Consider the following 19,490-nt stretch of genomic DNA (forward strand, 5'->3'; position numbering starts at 1 on the left):
TTTAGAGTCGATAAACACTTTTTATCTTTCAAGTGTCTTGCCGAGTCAGTTTACATTAATGGGGCTTCCTGTGCCTGACAAAGCATTACCAACTCCTATGGAAACTTCAAAGCTTGACAGTCCTCAAAAGAAGGCAGCTAATACTGCCCTGGGGTAGACATGATAATTCTTATGTATCATGTGTGCGAGTAGATATTTCTTCTCCTGCCACCCAGCCAAGCAATTTCAGTTAACAATTTTGGATTTCAGAGACACATCATCACCATAATACTCTGCTCTTTGTTCCCTGTTGACTTGCTGCCTCAGAGACTCTCAGAGCATCAGCAGGAAGCCTTACCATGTAGCTCCCAAGGGACTTTCTAGAATACCTGATGTTGGTATTAATTTTTATAAGCAGTCACTAGCATCATGATTTTACTATAAGAATTAAGTTCAGATTATCTGAAGTCTATCATATCAATCATACCTATTGTTTCTGGTGTTTTTCTGGAGAAACAATGTGTATTTTTAAAGACTCCACTTTTATTCCATCTCCAGAATTTTAGTACTTTGAAGAATTTATCACTTACCAGGCACCTGTCTGCTCTTAGTATGCATTATACTCTCAGACTTTCAGGGCACTAAAACGTTTTGAGTGAGAAAAGAGCATCGCCACACGTGAATAATTTCAGTGAATAATTTAAAAATTTTAGCTTCACACTTATCACCATATAATTTTAGTTTTATATATTACACAGATAATTTTTAAAGCAGATGCTAAAAAAATAAATAAAGCAAATGCTATCTCTTTAATGACATTAAAATTTTGTTCAAATTAAAGGAGTTATTTGGTTTTCTTTCCTTTTCTCTCTTTCTTTTTTCTTTTTTTTTTTTTTGAGAAAAATACCAACACAGAGAAATTATATTTTCAGAACTATCTTTTTGATATTTTACTCTTGTCTTAGGATTTAACATTTCTATACCGCTGTACCCTTTTAAAGTACTTCTTTTCAGAAGAGTCAAAAGTTTTAAGGCACTCACTGATTAATATGCCCTTGATAGCTCTGCAGAATAATTACTTTAGGTTATTCATTTGATAAACTTAAAATGAAAAAGTTCCAGAGAATTCAGAAAAATAAAACAATTTTCCAGAGGGCCTTTCAACCAAATGAGGCACAAAGAAACTAACCAGTTAATTTCATGATTCACAAATATTACTAATTATAATTTTGCTAGAGCCGATATATATTTAGAAATAGAATACTCCCATATATCCCTAATAATTTAAACTATGCTCGAATTCACTATACTTTTATATGATAACATTTAGCTACGTAAACTAGTCTGACTAACTTCTCAAGTGTGGATGGGAGAGAAGACTGGGTTGCAAATCTAAAGAGATTCAAGCCCTACCTAACTGATTACTGCAAAGAGGGCTGCTAATATGTTTTTGCAACTAATGGTTGGAAAACCATTACATTTTTTAAAATGTATTTTCTTTTCTAGTGCAGACTGGCCTTAATCTAGCTTTATTACCATAGTTTTGCTTCTGTGCATGTGCACTAAGGACACATGCTAAAAATCCCTAGAAAGAAAAAGTGTGGTCACGCATGGTATCTTGAGTTTAACCTCACTACTGCCCATATTAACTAAGAAGAGAAATGAGTTTGATGAGAACAAATTCAGCACTTTTGAAAATATTTCAGGGTTTAGGACTGCATACTAAATTGACAACATACATAATAAATGTGTAATTTAGTGGTTTAATTCTCAAATAATCCCCATGTGGAATGATTTGCGTTTCATAAATATGGATGTACAGAATGACAGACCCCACACCATAAAGATAAAAAGCACCATTTAGCATTGAACAAGCAAAGTTGCTTATGCTTTATGCTTGTTTGAGAGTGAAATCTTTTCATTCTGGTGATGTTTTTCAATAAAACCTGCCCATGAAAAGCACTTCATGATGATTGGCTCCTGCTATTCTGGCATAAAATAGATGGACTGAATTGACAGATGACTTTCATCCAGCCTCACTAGCTTACCAAAAGGCCTTATTCTATAAAGTCTGAGTGATGTAGCATAACACGGTCACTGACAGTCATGTCAGAAACCTAACTTTCTGAATTCACTTACTAGTATAGAACATTTTTCAGTAAATGTTTATGAACACACTTGGGCAGACCCCTCACAAGATCCATGCTGGTGGGGTTCTTCTTAGGATAAAAGAAAATTATTGGTCTTAATCTTTTCTGGTGGGCACTCACCCTTCTATCCTAAGAATCTCCCTCACCCAACTATGCATTTCATTCACACATCACATTTTTTTGTGTACGTGTCTAAGTCACAACCTGTCATGTGTATAATGAAGTGGGCCAATTTTTGCATGTGTACCTTGAAAGCAAATTGCTCAGTAAAGAGCCTTTGTGAATTGATTTACTTAAAAGTGAATTATTACCACATTTAATGAGAGAATGAAAACCAATATGTTGCCAACTATGGTCTTAAATGCATTTATCAGATTTTAATAATATGAGTACCATCATGACCATCCCCTCATGCTATTCATTATCAAAATACTGTCATTTTTGGCACAAATGATTTATGGAAATAAGCATAGTACATTTGTTGCAAAGCATATTTATCCTTTATTAATTTGACTGTATTACCTGATGTAGAGGACTTCTGTATTTTTTAAAGCCCATTCTTTAATATACTCAGAAATAAGTATTTTCTAAAACATAAACAATTTAAAAAACAGATAGTAAAATTAATGTTAATTATTAATGACTACTTTCATATTTATACTTTACATGCAACATTTATGCCAAATGTAGTACTAAGCTACATGTACCTTGACATATGGTTATGAGCAAATATTGCATGTTGCATTACATTAAAAAGTTAAATATATGTATATATTAGGTATAGAAGAATAAGAAATAACTTCTTTAATTTTTATTTTCAAAAGAGATGAAAAATCCTATATTGCATCTAAACCTGATCAGACTTTTATGACTAATCACAGTGCTGCATGCATTGAAAGGCATTTTTTAACTTGTGTTATATTTCATTATTTGCTGTCATTGGTTTTCCACTAGAGTAAGGTAAGTCCTCTTACTAATTCTGGGTAACTGTTGACTAATAGTCTCATCAGTGTTACCTACGTTAACAGAAATGTTGTCAAAGACATTTGCAATTAAAAAAGAAATCTGTAAAAACAAAGTTATGTATGATAATGAGATATACCAGGACATTTGAAACCTATGTCATGTAAACTCAAGAGTTCAGCAACACTGTGGTGATTCTCTAATGTATATGCAATATTGGGTACAACAACATAGAGAGAATACTAATCAGCATTGCTTCATTAGGTAGCAAATTTGGCTCTGTGCCTGGGACTGTATTAGGTGCTTTTGAAGTGTTCGTAGTTCAAAAGCTTGTTGTAAGGGGAAGTTAAAACTAGAAATGTGTGCAAAAGACCTAGGGGCTCTGACTAAATGTAAATTCTTTCAAAAGATCTCTTGTGCTGGAGATGCATGAGGGTAACTTGCCTTTTTAATTCTATTCTAAGTTAATAAGTGAATTGGCAGAGCTTGGTGGACTTATTCATAATATTTGTGAGTTCTAGATCGTATCTTTAGGTAAGATTTGCCTTCTTTAATATATAGTTGCATTTGTCCTCTAATGGAGATACTTTAAGACTTAGGAAAGAAGTTAAAATTATTATCATTTATTAATCACTTGCATATTATGCTGGGAGTTTTCATTTAATCCACAAAACCCCCTGAGGTACACGTTACCAAATATTATTCTCCTTCCTACTTAGCAGAGAAAATAAATATCAAATCTTCAATATTTGTGAAATATATGAGCCTACACTTATTTCTGTGTAGCCTTCCTGAAAATGCATGGTCTTAAAAGTAAAATATCTAGCCTCCTCTATGCAGGGGGAGTTTCATTGATTAGTTTGAACAGCAGCTTCTCATCGTACACTCACCAATATTTCTCTGGAAGATGCGTCAGTCCGCTGAATTCTTATTTCTTCATATGAGGTGTTATTTATTGTATCATATGTTTTGGTAATATATAAATTATGGATCAGTAAAAATACCTACATTTCTATGAGCTCAAATTCCTTCTACCAAGTCTCTATCTTCCGTTAGAAGAATTTCCATTAGAATCCATTAAAAAATCAATTGAATTTTTTCTGTAATAATTAATGAGCTAAGACAGTGGCTCCCGTGAGGAGTGACAATTCAAAAAAGCATAGTCAGTCTTGAAAATTCTTGCAATATCCGCATTTCCTATGCAGATACAGAGAAATATCTTATATCTCCATACCATCTAAGTCCCTAAACTCACTCAGCGTTAGTGAACATTTAAGTCAGCATTTCCAAGAGCCACTGATGTTCATTCTGCCTTCTTTTAATGACTTACAAGAGGAGAATTTTAAAATGGACCAAGTTCTGTGCACAGCCAAAGCAAATCGATAGGTCAGATAGTGTAGTTGATATGTCCTGGGATGAGCATTACCTGCCTTCATTGGACTTATAATTTTAAAAAATTACTTTCCCTGTAATTACAGTGGAGAAACACATCTTAATTCCATCTATTATTACTTTGGTTATAAGTTCATCTATAGCTATATATCTACATGTATCAGAAACAAGAACAGACTCCAAAAAATAAGTAAACATGAGATCTTTCAACTTAAGATTGCCCAATCCTGTAAGTTAGACATTTTAGAAGCCACAAATAACTGTTCAATGACCACATCAGTTTATTAAATTGTCCAAGAGGCAGACACCATTTTAGTATAGCTTCCCATAGTGCTTGATTTTAAAAAGCTTATGAACTGGAAAAACCTGCTTTGTTAGATTCTGACCTAACAGGCTCCAGAAATATTTATATTTTACATATGAAATTACTAGTTAGTTTCAAGGATGCTTTGAAAAGGTGGCCATTTTTAATGTGACTAGATAAACATGAGGCATCTATAGCAAACATGATTTTTGGATCAACATTCTCAGGGATCCAAAGATATGCCGCTGATTTATAAATGTATTCAAAATTAAAGGGTATCCAATGAATCAAAATGCCTTCTAAATGACATGTAAGCTTCCATGCTGGACTGACTGTCATGGTATTACAGATCTGCAATCTGTTAATATTTATTTTCTTATATATAAAGATGGAGAATAATGAGTAAATAGTTCTATAGAGAAGTTGCTTTAAAGCCATTAAACATGCACATCAATTTTTGTTAAAAATTGAATGTTCCTTTGTTCCCATATTTTGAGATCACTTTTGTGTCAATCTAGGTTGCACTGGGATAACTAAATATCTTGGGTGTTCTGAGGTGTTTTTTTTTCCTATGTCAAATATTTTAACTATTTTCAATTCTCTTTGAGTACCTTATATCTTTAAAGATGTTTTCAACAGAATAATTTTCATTGCTTTAACCTTGCAATTATTCTTTATAGTTAAAGAGTAATGATTTACAACAGGAATCCAATCAGTAAGTCACCAAAAGGTCAACAAACTTGCCTTGACCACCCACGGGTGAGGCAGGAGGCTCAGTGCTGTGGTATGGGGGTGGGGGGATGGGGAAAGGCCACTCCACCAATAGAACACAATTCATCTCCATTCAAAGCAGAAAATGAGCACAATGAGGATTCAAAGTCCCCAGGAAATCCCTTCAGTGAGCAATAAATAAAATATGATACTTGGGAAAAAAAGGTAGACATTGAAGAAATGATATTGGTCAAGTGAGATAGGTGGAAGAGGTTCAGGGTGAGTTTGAATAGAGTGGTCTACATGGGAATGTAGTGGAAGAAAGTCCTTGACAGAATAAGATTAAATGCAGAGAGGACTCAAAGTATATGGCTAAATTGGCTTAAGATGTGGCTTCATGGACAAGAGGATTGATTGTAAGTGGCTTATTAAAAGGTAAAGCCAGCATTTGAGGGAAAGTTTACTGGGACTGGAGTGCCAGATACACTGTATGTATGTGGGAAGATAGGCACACACGTACATGCCATGTATGGGATCTCATGGTTTCTCTTTAGGGGTGTTTTTTTCATAAGGAGAGAGAATGAGGAGGCTAGTTTAGAGGGCCACTGTAATAACCCAAGGAAAAGGCTACAAGGTGATCTGCCATGCTGCGAGGAAGATGGCTAGTGCCAGGCCCTGTATTTTGTGACCAAAGAGGTAGATTCTTTCTCCTGACACTTGATTAGTTCATGAGTAATTAGATCCAGACTAAAAGGTCATTGCCCTTTTTTTGTAATTGGACTTTACATAGGCAGCAATTAGTATTTACATCAAATAATATGTCATGGATAAATTCATTTCATCCTTCAACTATGAAATTGGAACTGAGAACTTCGATGCTGTATGTAACACTGTCACATCAGGGGAAGAAGGAGGGCTAGTGAAGCTACTGAAGATAAACCTAATTGTTTGGTGTTTTTCTCTACAGTGTCTTCAGAGTGTACTCTACCTTCCATTCTATAGTTTCTAGTCTTTTCATAAAATAGAAACCACCTAGAGTAGAAAGTTATTAGCACTTCATTTTATTTTATAAAATATATTTCAATGTGAGTCTTTTTATCAGGTTTCAGTATAGATGCTGTTGCTTTTTGACAAAGCATATCTGATGACATTCACTTTATGTATTTGCCTTTGAGACATTTTATTATAAATTTTCTTTTCTAATGATCAGACAACTATAAGACCCTCATTTTAAAGGTTTTTGTGTGTTTTTATAAATGTTAGCATAATGTGCTTAAATATAATACCTAATATACTAGGTAAAACAGTACCATTTTACACCTTGCCTAGTATATTGATCATAACTCAGAATATGCTGCTCAGTGCAAAATTACCCATTCCCTCCTCTTTACCCTGACTCAAGTTCATGTCCTATTGACCTTCCATGATGAAATCACATCACATGACATCATCTCACTCCAGATACATTTTATGTTTCCATGAAATTAAGGAGGAAAATATTTTGTGTCTAGACAGCATTTATGAGACTCAGTGAATTTGAAAAATATTGATAGGCTCATACTTATAAACCACATTTTGATGCCTTATATAGATATGTTGTCACTCGGGCGTCAGTGTGTGAAAGCAGTATGATTCTTTTCAGTGATGTTATAGCTAATGATCCTTTTTAAAGTATGTTTTCCATACCAAAACCTTTAACAGCTATCTCTATCAATATTATGCAACTTCCTACAGACTCTGAAAATCTATTTTCAGTACTTTTATCAGCTTCACATATAGTATGTGTGTATGCATATGTATGTACATATGTGGAGGAAATATATACGACATGCACACAATTATACAATTAATTACATCTTCTTAGTATTTTGTGATAATTTCTCCAGTGGAGTGTCTTTTCCATGAGACCGTGTTTATAGGCCCCAGATGCTTACTGTTTGTAGAAGGCCATGAGAAAAACTTACTTTATTTTGCCCAAGTCTAATGAAACAGGAAGGGCAGCCTGGTTCAGCTAACAACTTTGTTTTTGCCTTTTAAGCTTTAAATGAGAATGTTTGCTAAAGGAATCAAATGATGTTTCCTACTTGTTAGAGACTTGTCTAAATAAGGTAACGGGTATAGCACACACTTCCTCTCAAATGAAATCCACCCAAGTAAATGTAAAAGTTCAAGAATATAATTCAAAGAGCCAAAATAATTCCCATCTACTTCCACTGTGGATCAAGAGAACTTACCTTTTTTTTTTTTTTTTCTGGTTGGAGATCACTACTGAAAAGAAGGGGATTTCCTCAAGGCCAAAGGCAGTGAAGACAGGTGTCAACCTTGAGTTATTCTGTCCTGGGGTAGCAATGTTAGCATGACCTATTAACCATGAAAATTTTCCAGTAACTATCAGGGTAACTTAGAATGTAGACGAGATTGCACTTTCAATGATGGGACTTACATGCTCTTTCTCCTTTGCCTCCCCACCTCTATCCTTTCTGATCCCAACAGCACTCGCAAACAAAATTACATGATGAATTTTTCACGACAACATGGGCTCAGGCACTTCTACAACAGAAGACGAAGGTCACTTAGACGATACCCCTGAAGAATCAAAAATTTTATTTTTCCTTCCAACATGTGATGTGTTGCTTCCCGTTCTTTTAAATCGCGCACTGCATCTGGTATCAGGAAAATTCTATGAAGGACTTGGTGACTAACTGGAAGCCCTTCTCAAGACCGAGTGTATACCACTTTCCCACACTGTGAACTAATGACAAGTGACTTATTTTCTCATAAGTAAATGTCTTTATGTTGCTGTGTCCGTGAAAATTGTGATCTGTTGTAATATCAGTTACAGTGGCAATATGGAAAATAAGAAATAGTTTAACAGAAAAAAAAGTTTAAGCACAAAAATTTAAGAGATTTTATGTTTAAAATGGCATTTAGTACAGAATTTCACTTTCTTGGTCACAAAGCTATTTAAGTGGACTGTATTTCAGCTCTGTATCATGTTTTATATGATTAAATTATCATTGTTTGTTCTTTTATGTATTCTCTTCTACAGTATAAAACATTGACACTGTATTTACTTGTTTTGTTGCAATATTTTGCTGCTGAATTTCGGGCTACTTCTATTCTGCAGAAAATTCATCGAGATACCTACTCAAGAAGATAGTTGTAAAGATATTGTATCTCCTTTAATATACTCCTTAAAATGTATGTTGGTTTAGCGTTGTTTTGTGGATAAGAAAAATGCTTGACCTTGAAATATTTTCTACTTAAAAATTGTGGATAAAAACCCTATCTCCCACAAAGTTCCCATCTCCTTGTCTAAGGGTTTTTTAAAGTGTTCTGTGGCTGATTTACTAACAGTAACTGCCATTTCGTGTCTGTGGTAACAGAGTGATTTGTAAAACAGTGGATGTTCTCATTGTGTTCTCTTCGTGGACTGTTTTTCCTGTGGGTCATACTCATTCCTTCTGAAGAAGTTGTGCCAACACCAGCAACAGTATAATGGCCCTGTAGCCCTGAACTCTTCTTTAACCTAACCGAAAGGTTGTACTCTAGGGTGAACCAAGCTAAAAGCCCATGCTTAAATAAAAATTATGTCCATAAGCCATTTGAGACTCATTTGTCTTTATTCATTTTTAATTAAATCTTGTGTAGGATTTGTAAGCCTAATCAGTTTGGGAAAGGAAGGTGTCAAATATATTCACTGTGTTGTTTCGTCATTGTTAATAACAATTATGAAGCCACACTCTCAATGTAGCTATGTTTCTTTCGTTCAGCTTTTTCTATTAATCACTCTGTAATTACACCAAGAAAAGTCAATAAAGAATTCTGAAAATTATTGAATTCCTGAGAATTTCGTTAGCTGCTAACATAATGCCTGCCTCATAGTAAGAACGCATGCATTCATTCAGCAAGTATTTGTTGATTGCTTGCTATGTGACAAGCACTGTGTTACGTGTTGACAATAAAAATGGCAATTGAGGCATTTTTCCCTGCTTCTAATGTCTACAAAATAAAAAGTATATCAATACTGTTGAATGTGTGATTTCCCAGAGGATAAAATATCTGCATAATAGAATAATAGAAGGCAGTAGTAATTCTCATTGAACAGGAAAAGGATTAAGGATGATCCCTCTGAGAAGTTGAGCTAAAATGTATTTTGAGTTAGTATCAAATCCATTGTGAATGATTGCTTTGGAGATACAAGGCCTTCTTTTGTCTGCCTAATTTAACATATTATATATTTTGTAATTAATTGCAGTACTTGGCCCACGAATGTTTGTAACCATTGTATCTTAATTGTTGATTCTCTTTTCTTGGTTCACAAATTGTCTGCTGCTGGTTTACCATTTGATGGCATATTTGGTTCATTTTCTAGTTGGTAGAAAGGGTTGAATTTTTCTCAAAGCCTGTCTTTCCAAGTCTTGGGTGTGTGCCATAGAGCTACCAGGCGACTAGGGCTAAGATATTTTATAGTGCTCCCCTCCACCTGTCTTCCTACCATCAGAACAGGGTTGAACTCCCTACCAGTCCATCTCCTCGAAGTTTTAATTTTTTAATTTTTTTTTTTTTATTTATGATAGTCACACAGAGAGAGAGGCAGAGACATAGGCAGAGGGAGAAGCAGGCTCCATGCACCGGGAGCCCGACGTGGAATTCGATCCCGGGTCTCCAGGATCGCGCCCTGGGCCAAAGGGGGGCGCCAAACCGCTGCGCCACCCAGGGATCCCCTCTCAAAGTTTTAATAGTGTAAGTGGGGACTTAACATGTAATTGGCTTATTTAATTTGAAAATGTAGGCAGTTAGAGTAGGACTTGAAGCGTGCTTAACTAATATTGGAAGCTATAGCAATGGCAATAAAACAAGAAGAAGAAATAAGAAATACAAGACTTTAAAAAGAGGAGATAAAACTCTCCTTAGATGCAGTTGATAAACTTATCTTCATCAGAAGCCCAAGGAACTCTGAAGATAAAAGCATGGAAATTAATAAGTTGAAGTTGCTAGAAACAAGATCAATATATAAAAATGAACAGCATTTCTAAACATAATGTATAACCAAATAGAAAAAAAATAATAAACCACCAATGGAGTAAAAAAAAAACAAAAGGAAATAGACTAAGTCCCAATATCCAAATTAATGATTAGAAAATTTTAAATGATATAAAACCATAAAAGGACAAAGAAACTATAGGATGGAGACAAACATAAATGATGCCAACAAACTTTTAGAAAATGAAAAGTGTGAATGGACCAGCAGTAACTAATCATACTGTAAGAAGCTAACACTCAACTGTCTACAGAGAAGGGAGTTACATCACAGAACACAGACGATATAGAAACTGGAGAGAAAACTGCCTCTGGAAGCAAGGAATAGGCAAGAGGATAAAAATAAGGGTCGTGGTTAAAATTCTGAATAAGGAACGATTTCTTTCATCCCAACATCAACAGGAAACTATCTTTCCCATCCTGGCAAGGGACAGGTTTATTTTTTGGATATCTTGAATCAGAGAGGTTGAAAAGATGTAGAGATTTCGGGAAGTAGGATAAGTCTAGTATTTTTTAAGGTATTAAGCAAAAGCCTAGCAGTTGAAGGGCAAGACCTTCTCTCCCTCACCACACCACTCTTTCATCTTTCAACTCCCCAAATCCTGGAATCGGGCCTCTATCATCCAGACAGAACACTGAAGGATTCTTCTCTTGAAAAAAGACATATGGACTGAATTTTGAGGAATTCTGTAATGAACCAGCCAAGATCAGCTTGCTCACGCAATTAGCTCCCATCAGCCTTTCTTACTCATAGTAGCTTTGATTGTCAGAAGCGGAGAAAGGATGGCCTCGTCAACAAGTGGTACTAAGACAATTTGTTTTTCAAGTGAAAAAACAAAACTAGATCCCTAGACATATCATTACACAAAAATAAACCCCCTTAAGGCACCTGGGTAGCGCAGTGGTTGAGCATCTGCCTTGAAACTTTACAACTTTTAGAAGAGAATATCATGTGGGATCATGAGAAGAATGGATTTTCTTAAACATGGCATAAAACAGACAAACCATAAGAAAAGATTATAGGGTAATTGGTCTGTAGTTTGACTGGATTCATTTGTCGAGCTTCTGCATAACAGAAGAGACCACAAAGTTTAAAAACCAGCCACTGAATAGGAGAAGATAAAGCCACAATATGCAATCAATAAAGGACTGGACTCTAGAAAATATAAAGAACCCACACAAATAGATAATGGAAGGTAATGATATAATTTGGGGAGCATCCATCTGGCTCAGTTGGTGGAGCATGCACCCCCGATCTCAAGGTTGTGAGTTCAAGCCCCACGCTGGGCATAGAGATTACTTTAAAAAAATGATAAAATCTTTTTTTTTAAAAGGTAATAATGTAATTTTCTTTAAATCACAAAGAATAGGGATGAAAATTCACTGAAGGAAAAAACTGAAATGGCAAAAGATTAAGGTGTTCAATCTCACTAACAACCGTGGAAACATCATTTAAAACAACAATGGTGCCATACCTAACAAAGGAGGCAAAATCAACCCAAACATAGTGGTGCTGGAAGGAACTCTCATACCTTGCTGGTTTACATTGGTACAACCTTGTTTTTAAAATGTAGGTTTTAGGGATCCCTGGGTGGTGCAGCTGTTTAGCGCCTGCCTTTGGCCCAGGGCGCGATCCTGGAGACCCGGGATCGAATCCCACGTCAGGTTCCCGGTGCATGGAGCCTGCTTTTCCCTCTGCCTATGTCTCTGCCTCTCTCTCTCTCTCTCTCTGTGTGACTATCATAAATAAATAAAAATTAAAAAATAAATAAATAAAATAAAATGTAGGTTTTATTATTTTCCACGTCTGGTGAGACAAGCAGGTCAGGATACAATTGCCATTGAAAAGATAGTTTGTTTCACACAGTTCCCAAGAGGAGTGGGCATGCGGGACCACACAGTGGTCACGGGGCATCACTAGGGTCGGCAAAGAGGCAGAAAGGATGAGGGGAAAGCATGGGCTTGAGCCTCTATTGTGTCTCCCTGGGAGAGGAAGGCAAGGCAAGGTAAGCACACTCACAATTGGCTATTTAGAATCACTTCTGCAGGCTCTGGGGGTTAGGGACTGTTTCTAAGGCCCTGGGATAATTAGGGCAGAGGAATATTGCCTCCTGAAATTTAAGATCTAGCAGAAGGAAGCATTTCAAGGAAGGGCAGTCCATTGGTTCATTGGCATGTGAAAGGGGTAATCCTTGGAGAGTTGTTTGCTAGCCCTGGGAGGGGCAGTCTCAGTAAGGCTGCAGATGTGAGGGCATCAAGAATATAGAAAATAGGGATCCCTGGGTGGCGCAGCGGTTTAGCGCCTGCCTTTGGCCCAGGGCGCGATCCTGGAGACCTGGGATCGAATCCCACGTCGGGCTCCCAGTGCATGGAGCCTGCTTCTTCTCCCTCTGCCTGTGTCTTTGCCTCTCTCTCTCTCTCTCCGTGACTATCATAAGTAAATTTAAAAAATAATAATAAAAAATATATATATAGAAAATAAGGAGGCACTAGGCGGGCTCAGTCAGTAGAGCATGTGACTCTTGATCTCCGGTTGTAAGTTCGAGCCCTATATTGGGTGTAGAGATTACTTAAAAAAATAAAATATTAAAAAAGAGAAGAAGAAAATATAGCTAATACAAATCTCTGTGGAGAGCAGTGTGATATCAGTAACACTGAATATGTTACGATATCAGTGAGGTTGAACGTATATGCAGCAAATGCAGCTACTTCTAGATATTTATCACAGGGAAACTCTCACATGTATACACAGAGAGATGTGTGCAAGAATGTTCGCAGCAGCATTGCTTGTATTTGCAAATAATCAAAAGCCAAGTGTCCATCAACAAGAAAATGGATAAATTGTGGTTTATTTATATAATACTTTATGGTGTTAAAATGAACATGCCCATTAACAATAACAACAAAACAAGCTGCAGAATTATATAGCACGATGCCATTTATCCGATTTTTCAACTTTGCAAACAAATATAGTTGACCCTTGAACAACATGGGTTTCAACTGCATGGGTCCACTTACGTGTAGATTTTTTTGGGTAAATACAGTACGTTACTGTATTTTCTCCTCCTTATGATGATCTTAATTACATGTTCTTTTCTCTGGCTTACTTTATTATAAAAATACAATATATAAGATCTAAAACATACAAAACGTGTTAATCGATTGGTTAAGTTATGGGTAAGGCAGTAACAGTAGGCTAGTAGTAGTTAAGTTTGGGGGGGGAGCCAAAAGTTATACTCAGATTTTCAGCTCCACTGGGGTTGATACCCCCCATCCCCATGTTGTTCAAGGGTCAACTGTACTACTTGCTGCTTACGAAATACATGCATATGCAGCAAAAATGCAAGAGCATGTGTGGGAATAGTAAATACAATACCCCTTTGGTGTCCCTGATCCCGATCTTCCGAGTACCCATCCCCAGATCCCTTCCAAGGCCCTCAGACCCTGCTCCAGCCAGACCCCTGGCCTCCAGTACAGCCCATGATCAAAACTTGTCATTGGCCTGCACCACATCAGGCAGGGAGTGGGTCACTTTAAGAGATGGCCTCAGAGGGAACCAGGTCTGGATTTGGGACTCTGATGGGCATCAGTTCTGCTGACCTGCTGGCCCGGAGGAGATGGAGTGCTGGGCAGGCTGTCTGCTTTGGAGTCCCAGGCGGCCTGCCTGCATCAGGGGGGTGCGGTGGTGACACGAGTGGACTTGGTCTGTGGTTCTCCTGCTGCTTCCATCGTTCAGCTTCTCGATGTGATGCTGGTCTGTGAAGGTTCCTCCCAGGAACTGGTTAAATACAAATTCATGACAGTGGTTTCCCCAGGCAGGGGAATAAGATCAGAGAGGGGCATGTGGAAGACATCAACTCTAAAATGTTTTCTTTCTTTTTTTAAAAGTCAGAATAAGATAGAGCAAAATATTCAGCTGTGAAAGAGTTGTGTGCATACAAAAGTATTTTTTGTCTTATTCTCCATTTTCATGGGAAGACCCGAGTGTTACAGCAAGAACAATAAAGAATCAATAGGGTTTGTCAGGCAGATTCACTGGGGAGGCCTATTCTAGGAATGAGCAATGTGTGCAGGAAATACAAAGGTAGAAACGAGCCTGGATCCTTCGGGGGGGGGGGGGTCTCAGCTCTCTTGAATTTGTGGAGGGGGCATCTGGGGAGCAACCCAGAGAGAGTGAGGGAGGCTAGTGCTTGGTGAGGGGTGGGGGGAGAGCCAGGAGCCAGGGAGGGGAAGCAATTTCTCACACCAACGAACTTCAGCTTTAATTCGAAGGCACCACAATAGCCAAACTGTGGAAGGAGCCTCAGTGTCCATCGAAAGATGAATGGATCAAGAAGATGTGGTCTATGTATACAATGGAATATTACTCAGCCATTAGAAACGACAAATACCCACCATTTGCTTCCACGTGGATGGAACTGGAGGGTATTATGCTGAGTGAAGTAAGTCAATCGGAGAAGGACAGTGTATGTTCTCATTCATTTGGGGAATATAAATAATAGTGAAAGGGAATATAAGGGAAGGGAGAAGAAATATGTGGGAAATATCAGAAAGGGAGACAGAACATAAAGACTCCTAACTCTGGGAAACGAACTAGGGGTGGTGGAGGGGGAGGAGGGCGGGGGGTGGGGGTGAATGGGTGACGGGCACTGAGGGGGGCACTTGACGGGATGAGCACTGGGTGTTATTCTGTATGTTGGTAAATTGAACACCAATAAAAAATTAATTTATTAAAAATAATAATAATAATTTGAAGGCACCAGGAAGCTGCTGGGGGCTCTGGGCACATGACCTTTGGATAAATCCATCCTGACCAGGGGATGGAGAGCGGTCGGAGTCAGTTGACAAAGGAAGCTGGGACACTAGAATTCCTGGGTAGATCTGGGACAACAGCTGAGGTCTAATTTTAAATCATCTGAAAAGAACTGTACTAAGGATTCATGGTTCTCCAGAGTAACTACCTCACCTACAAAATACAGTAGTGAATGCAAAAGCAACCATGAGTTTATTTATCGTGCAGGGAAAGAATTATTAAAATTCGGAAAATTCAGAAAAGACTTCCAGTTCAGAGGTGCGAGGGCTTTGTCATCTTACTGCATCTCCCATTTAGTCCTTTGGGTACTTATTAGGAATGAATTTTTACAGTTTTTTTAATGCAACCTGATGGAGATTGATGCTCTCTCTATAGACACGGAGAGTACGCAGTGGTGGGGAAGTCGGCCACTGCCTGGGGGCCTCATTATGCGATCTCGGGGTCTGCACCCACTGTCTAGAAATCATGTCGGTGCAGCAGAGAAAGAGGAAGCTGCGTTTGAAAACATAACTTTTTTATGGAAAGAGTACTAGAAGAATAATATATGGATATATGTGTGAATAATAAAAAGGCACAGAACTGTGTGCAGGAAATACTGCCTCGTAATAGGGCCAGTAAACTAACTTAAGTGGAAGTTAGCACCGGATGGACGTTACCATCAGGGAAAGCAGACATTTCGTGGTAAGTCACACAACAAATTCTGTTCAGAAAGAAAAGAAAAGCTTCAAGAGCCAAAAGAAGGAGTGCTTCAGTGGTGAAATTTCAGGTTATTTGTTCAGGTGACCGAGGTCGATGTTTTGGCAAAAATGCCCTTAAAGTCTTCCACTCTGATGGAGTGGGCAGCCTGTAAGCCCGGACCTACAGGCCAGTCCGCTGGACCCATTCCAAACCCTTAGTTCATACAAACACTTGCTTTTTGATACTTTAACTACCTCCAGTGGAGTAGCTTCCCTCCCTTGCCTCTTATAATCAAGAGCTTTTATGATCAAGAAAATGAACCTGATCCTCAAGTAAAGAGATGTTCAAGCACCGTGTAAGCCAGAAATAGACAAAAAAATTTTTTTGAAATTAAAATTAAAATAAAAAAAGAAAGAAATAGACAATTATATCAATACATTATCTCTAATCCTTGGAGGTCACTTTCTTCTCAAGTCCTTATTACCTCCATGCTGCTAGTGACCCGGGCAGGGCTAGGTTTTATGGGCCTGAAGCTTATACAATTTGATGTACCTCTGTTTAAGAGAAGGAACTCAAGGGGCACCTGGGTGGCTCAGTCGGGTCAGCATCTGCCTTCGGCTCAGGTTATGATCTCAGGGTCCTGGGATTGAGCCCCATATCGGGCTCCCCACTCAGCAAGGGGTCTGCTTCTCCCTCAGCCTCTCCCTCTGAGCTCTCTCTCTTGATCTCAAATAAATAAATAATCCTAAAGAATGAACTCAAAGTTATAAATGCAAAATTAGGCACCATTATATTTATATATTTATTTAGAAAAGGAAAATGAATCACAACACATTCCAAATGTACACAGTTTTGAAAGCTGAGAAACATCATAGACATTATCTGGAACTGCCAGACTTCAGTAAGACGGGTCAGAAACACCAATCTGTCATCCAATACAGTAAGATACAGAAACCAGGCACCTTCACACAGAAATGAACTATCCATATGAAGAGCTAATAACTAAAATGCTTCTAAATTTGACAAAATCTATCAATCTCTAGATCCAAAAGGCACAGCAAACTTTAAACAGGGTAAGTACAAAGAAAAGAGCTCTGCTGCATATCATACATAATTAAATGGATAAAAACTGCTAGTACGGGGCACCTCTGAGGCTCAGCTGCTCAAGCATCTGCCTTGGGCTCACGTCATGATCCTGTGGTCCTGGGATGGAGTCCTGCTTCCCCATCTCCCTCTGCACTCTCCTTGCTTGTGCTCTCTCTACCAAATAAATAAAATCTCTAAAAAAAAGTTTTTTTTAAACTGCTGATAAAGGACAGCAGTTTAGTGCCGCCTTCAGCCCAGGGCATGACCCTGGAGACCTGGGATCGAGTCCCACATCAGGCTCCCTGCATGAAGCCTGCTTCTCCCTCTGCTTGTGTCTCTGCCTCCCCTTCTCTCTGTGTCTCTCATGAATAAATAAAATCTTTATTTTTAAAAAAAACTGCTGATAAAGAGAAAAACCTTAATCATTGTCCCAGTCCCAATTTTTTTTTTTCCTTCATGAGAGACACACAGAGAGAGGCAAAGACACAGGCAGAGGGAGAAGCAGGCTCCCTGCGGGGAGCCCGATGCAGGACTTCGATCCCAGGACCCCAGGATCACATACTGAGCCAAAGGCAGATGCTCAACCGCCAAGCCCCCCAGGTGCCCCTCTTCTGTTCCCAATCTAAGACAAATTCTCCCCTACTGCTCTGAGTTCAATCCCATCCTGCCTTCTCAGAAAACTTACTGGCAGGAACTGGGAAGAGTCTGAGACTTTACCCTGTTTGCAAGCCCCCGCCCGGGTCAGCTTCCCACTGTTGCACAGATGCTGAAAGAAGACACAAGACCCCCCAGGGAGGCCGTAATCTCTCCAGTTCTTCTAGGATCTGGCCGTGGTCTTGGCCTCTCCTTCTAGGTTTCCTCTTACTGTTCTGTGTTATCCTGGTCTCCTTGACAGACTAGGCCTCTTCCACTTGGATTATTTTTTTAATTTTTTTATTTATTTATGATAGTCACACAGAGAGAGAGAGAGAGAGGCAGAGAAACAGGCAGAGGGAGAAGCAGGCTCCATGCACTGGGAGCCCGACTGGGATTCGATCCCGGGTCTCCAGGATCGTGCCCTGGGCCAAAGGCAGGAGCCAAACCGCTGCACCACCCAGGGATCCCCTTCCACTTGGATTATTACAGTAACCAGCACCCGACCGTCCTCTGCGTCCGTTTTGGTCCCTTGCAACCCATTCTTCAAGCAGTGACTGGATTGATCCTTTTTCAGCGTGCACCTATGATCATGACCCCTCCTGCTCCAACTCTTCAAAGGGTTCCCCAAACCTAAACTCAGCATCTGACCCACCAGGGCTCACAAGTCTGGCTGCGCCTTCCTCTCCAGCTTTACCTCGTGCTCCCCTGCTCTGGGAGCTCCACCCACAGTGGCCAGCTCCACGGCCCTCTGCACCCCCACCCCTGCTCCTCCCCCCTGGAGCTGCGCTGCTCACACCTACAGGTCCCCGGCACCTGCCAGCTCCTCCCCGTGTCACCTCTGCCTGTTTCGGGGACAATCCGCACCATCCGGATCTGGATTGGATTCTGTATTGACCTGTGGTCACGCGTCTGGCTTTGCTCTGCTCGTCTTGAGAGTTTCCAAGTTTGCAGTTACACTTTTCTTAACGTGATTGAGCAAAGTGTCTCCTCTCCTGCTAGGCTGTAAACTCTAGGAGAGAGCAAAGTGCTCCTTGCTCCCAGGGTCGGCCACATAGTATCTAAGACAAGCGTTGTGACAGCAGGTAACCCGGTGCTATTTCCCAAAGCACAGTGGGGGCGCTGGGGGGCTCAGGGGGCGAATGTCCTACCCTTCATTCTGGCTCAGGTCATGGTCTCAGGATGGTGAGATGGAGCCCCCCGCCAGGGCTGGGTGCTCACCTGGGAGTCTGCTTGAGCTTCTGTCTCTCCGTCTCTCTCTGCCCCTGCCCCTCCCCACGCTTGTGCTCTTTTTAAATTCAAAAAATTTTAAATACATCAGCAAATAAATAAATAAATAAATAAATAAATAAATAAATAATCAGCACGACCTAGGGCTTATGTCAGCCCCCGTTCCAGGCCCACTGAATTAGAATCCGGGTTTTTTTTTTAATATTTTATTTATTTATTCATGAGAGACACACAGAGAGAGAGAGAGAGAGGCAGAGACCCAGGCAGAGGGAGAAGCAGGCTCCACGCAGGGAGCCCGGTGCTCCAGGATCCAGGATCACGCCCTGGACCCAAGGCAGGCGCTCAACCGCTGAGCCACCCAGGGATCCCAGAATCTGCTTTTTTAACAAGATCCCCAGGTGACTGGAATCGGCCTCATAACTTAAGTCCTGGGCTCCCAGACACGCGGGTGACAGGAGGACCTGCTACGATGGGCAAGGCCAAGTGTCAAATGTGTAAGGAACACCAG

At 39.3% G+C, this 19,490-nt stretch overlaps 1 protein-coding gene across 2 annotated transcripts in view; it reads left to right on the forward strand.

Annotated features, from left to right (window-relative positions):
* RELN (reelin) overlaps positions 1–9,103 on the forward strand; it is a 479,257-nt gene extending 470,154 nt beyond the window's left edge. For both annotated transcript variants that reach the window (XM_055301120.1, XM_055301121.1), the window contains one exon: positions 7,993–9,103. In XM_055301120.1, the coding sequence (XP_055157095.1) occupies positions 7,993–8,089 (97 nt within the window). In that variant the 3' untranslated portion in view covers positions 8,090–9,103. The remainder of the gene's footprint in view (positions 1–7,992) is intronic.
* The last annotated feature ends 10,387 nt before the right edge of the window (positions 9,104–19,490 follow it).

The sequence above is a fragment of the Nyctereutes procyonoides genome, unplaced genomic scaffold (assembly GCF_905146905.1).
Source record: "Nyctereutes procyonoides isolate TBG_1078 unplaced genomic scaffold, NYPRO_anot_genome, whole genome shotgun sequence".
NCBI lineage: Eukaryota > Metazoa > Chordata > Mammalia > Carnivora > Canidae > Nyctereutes > Nyctereutes procyonoides.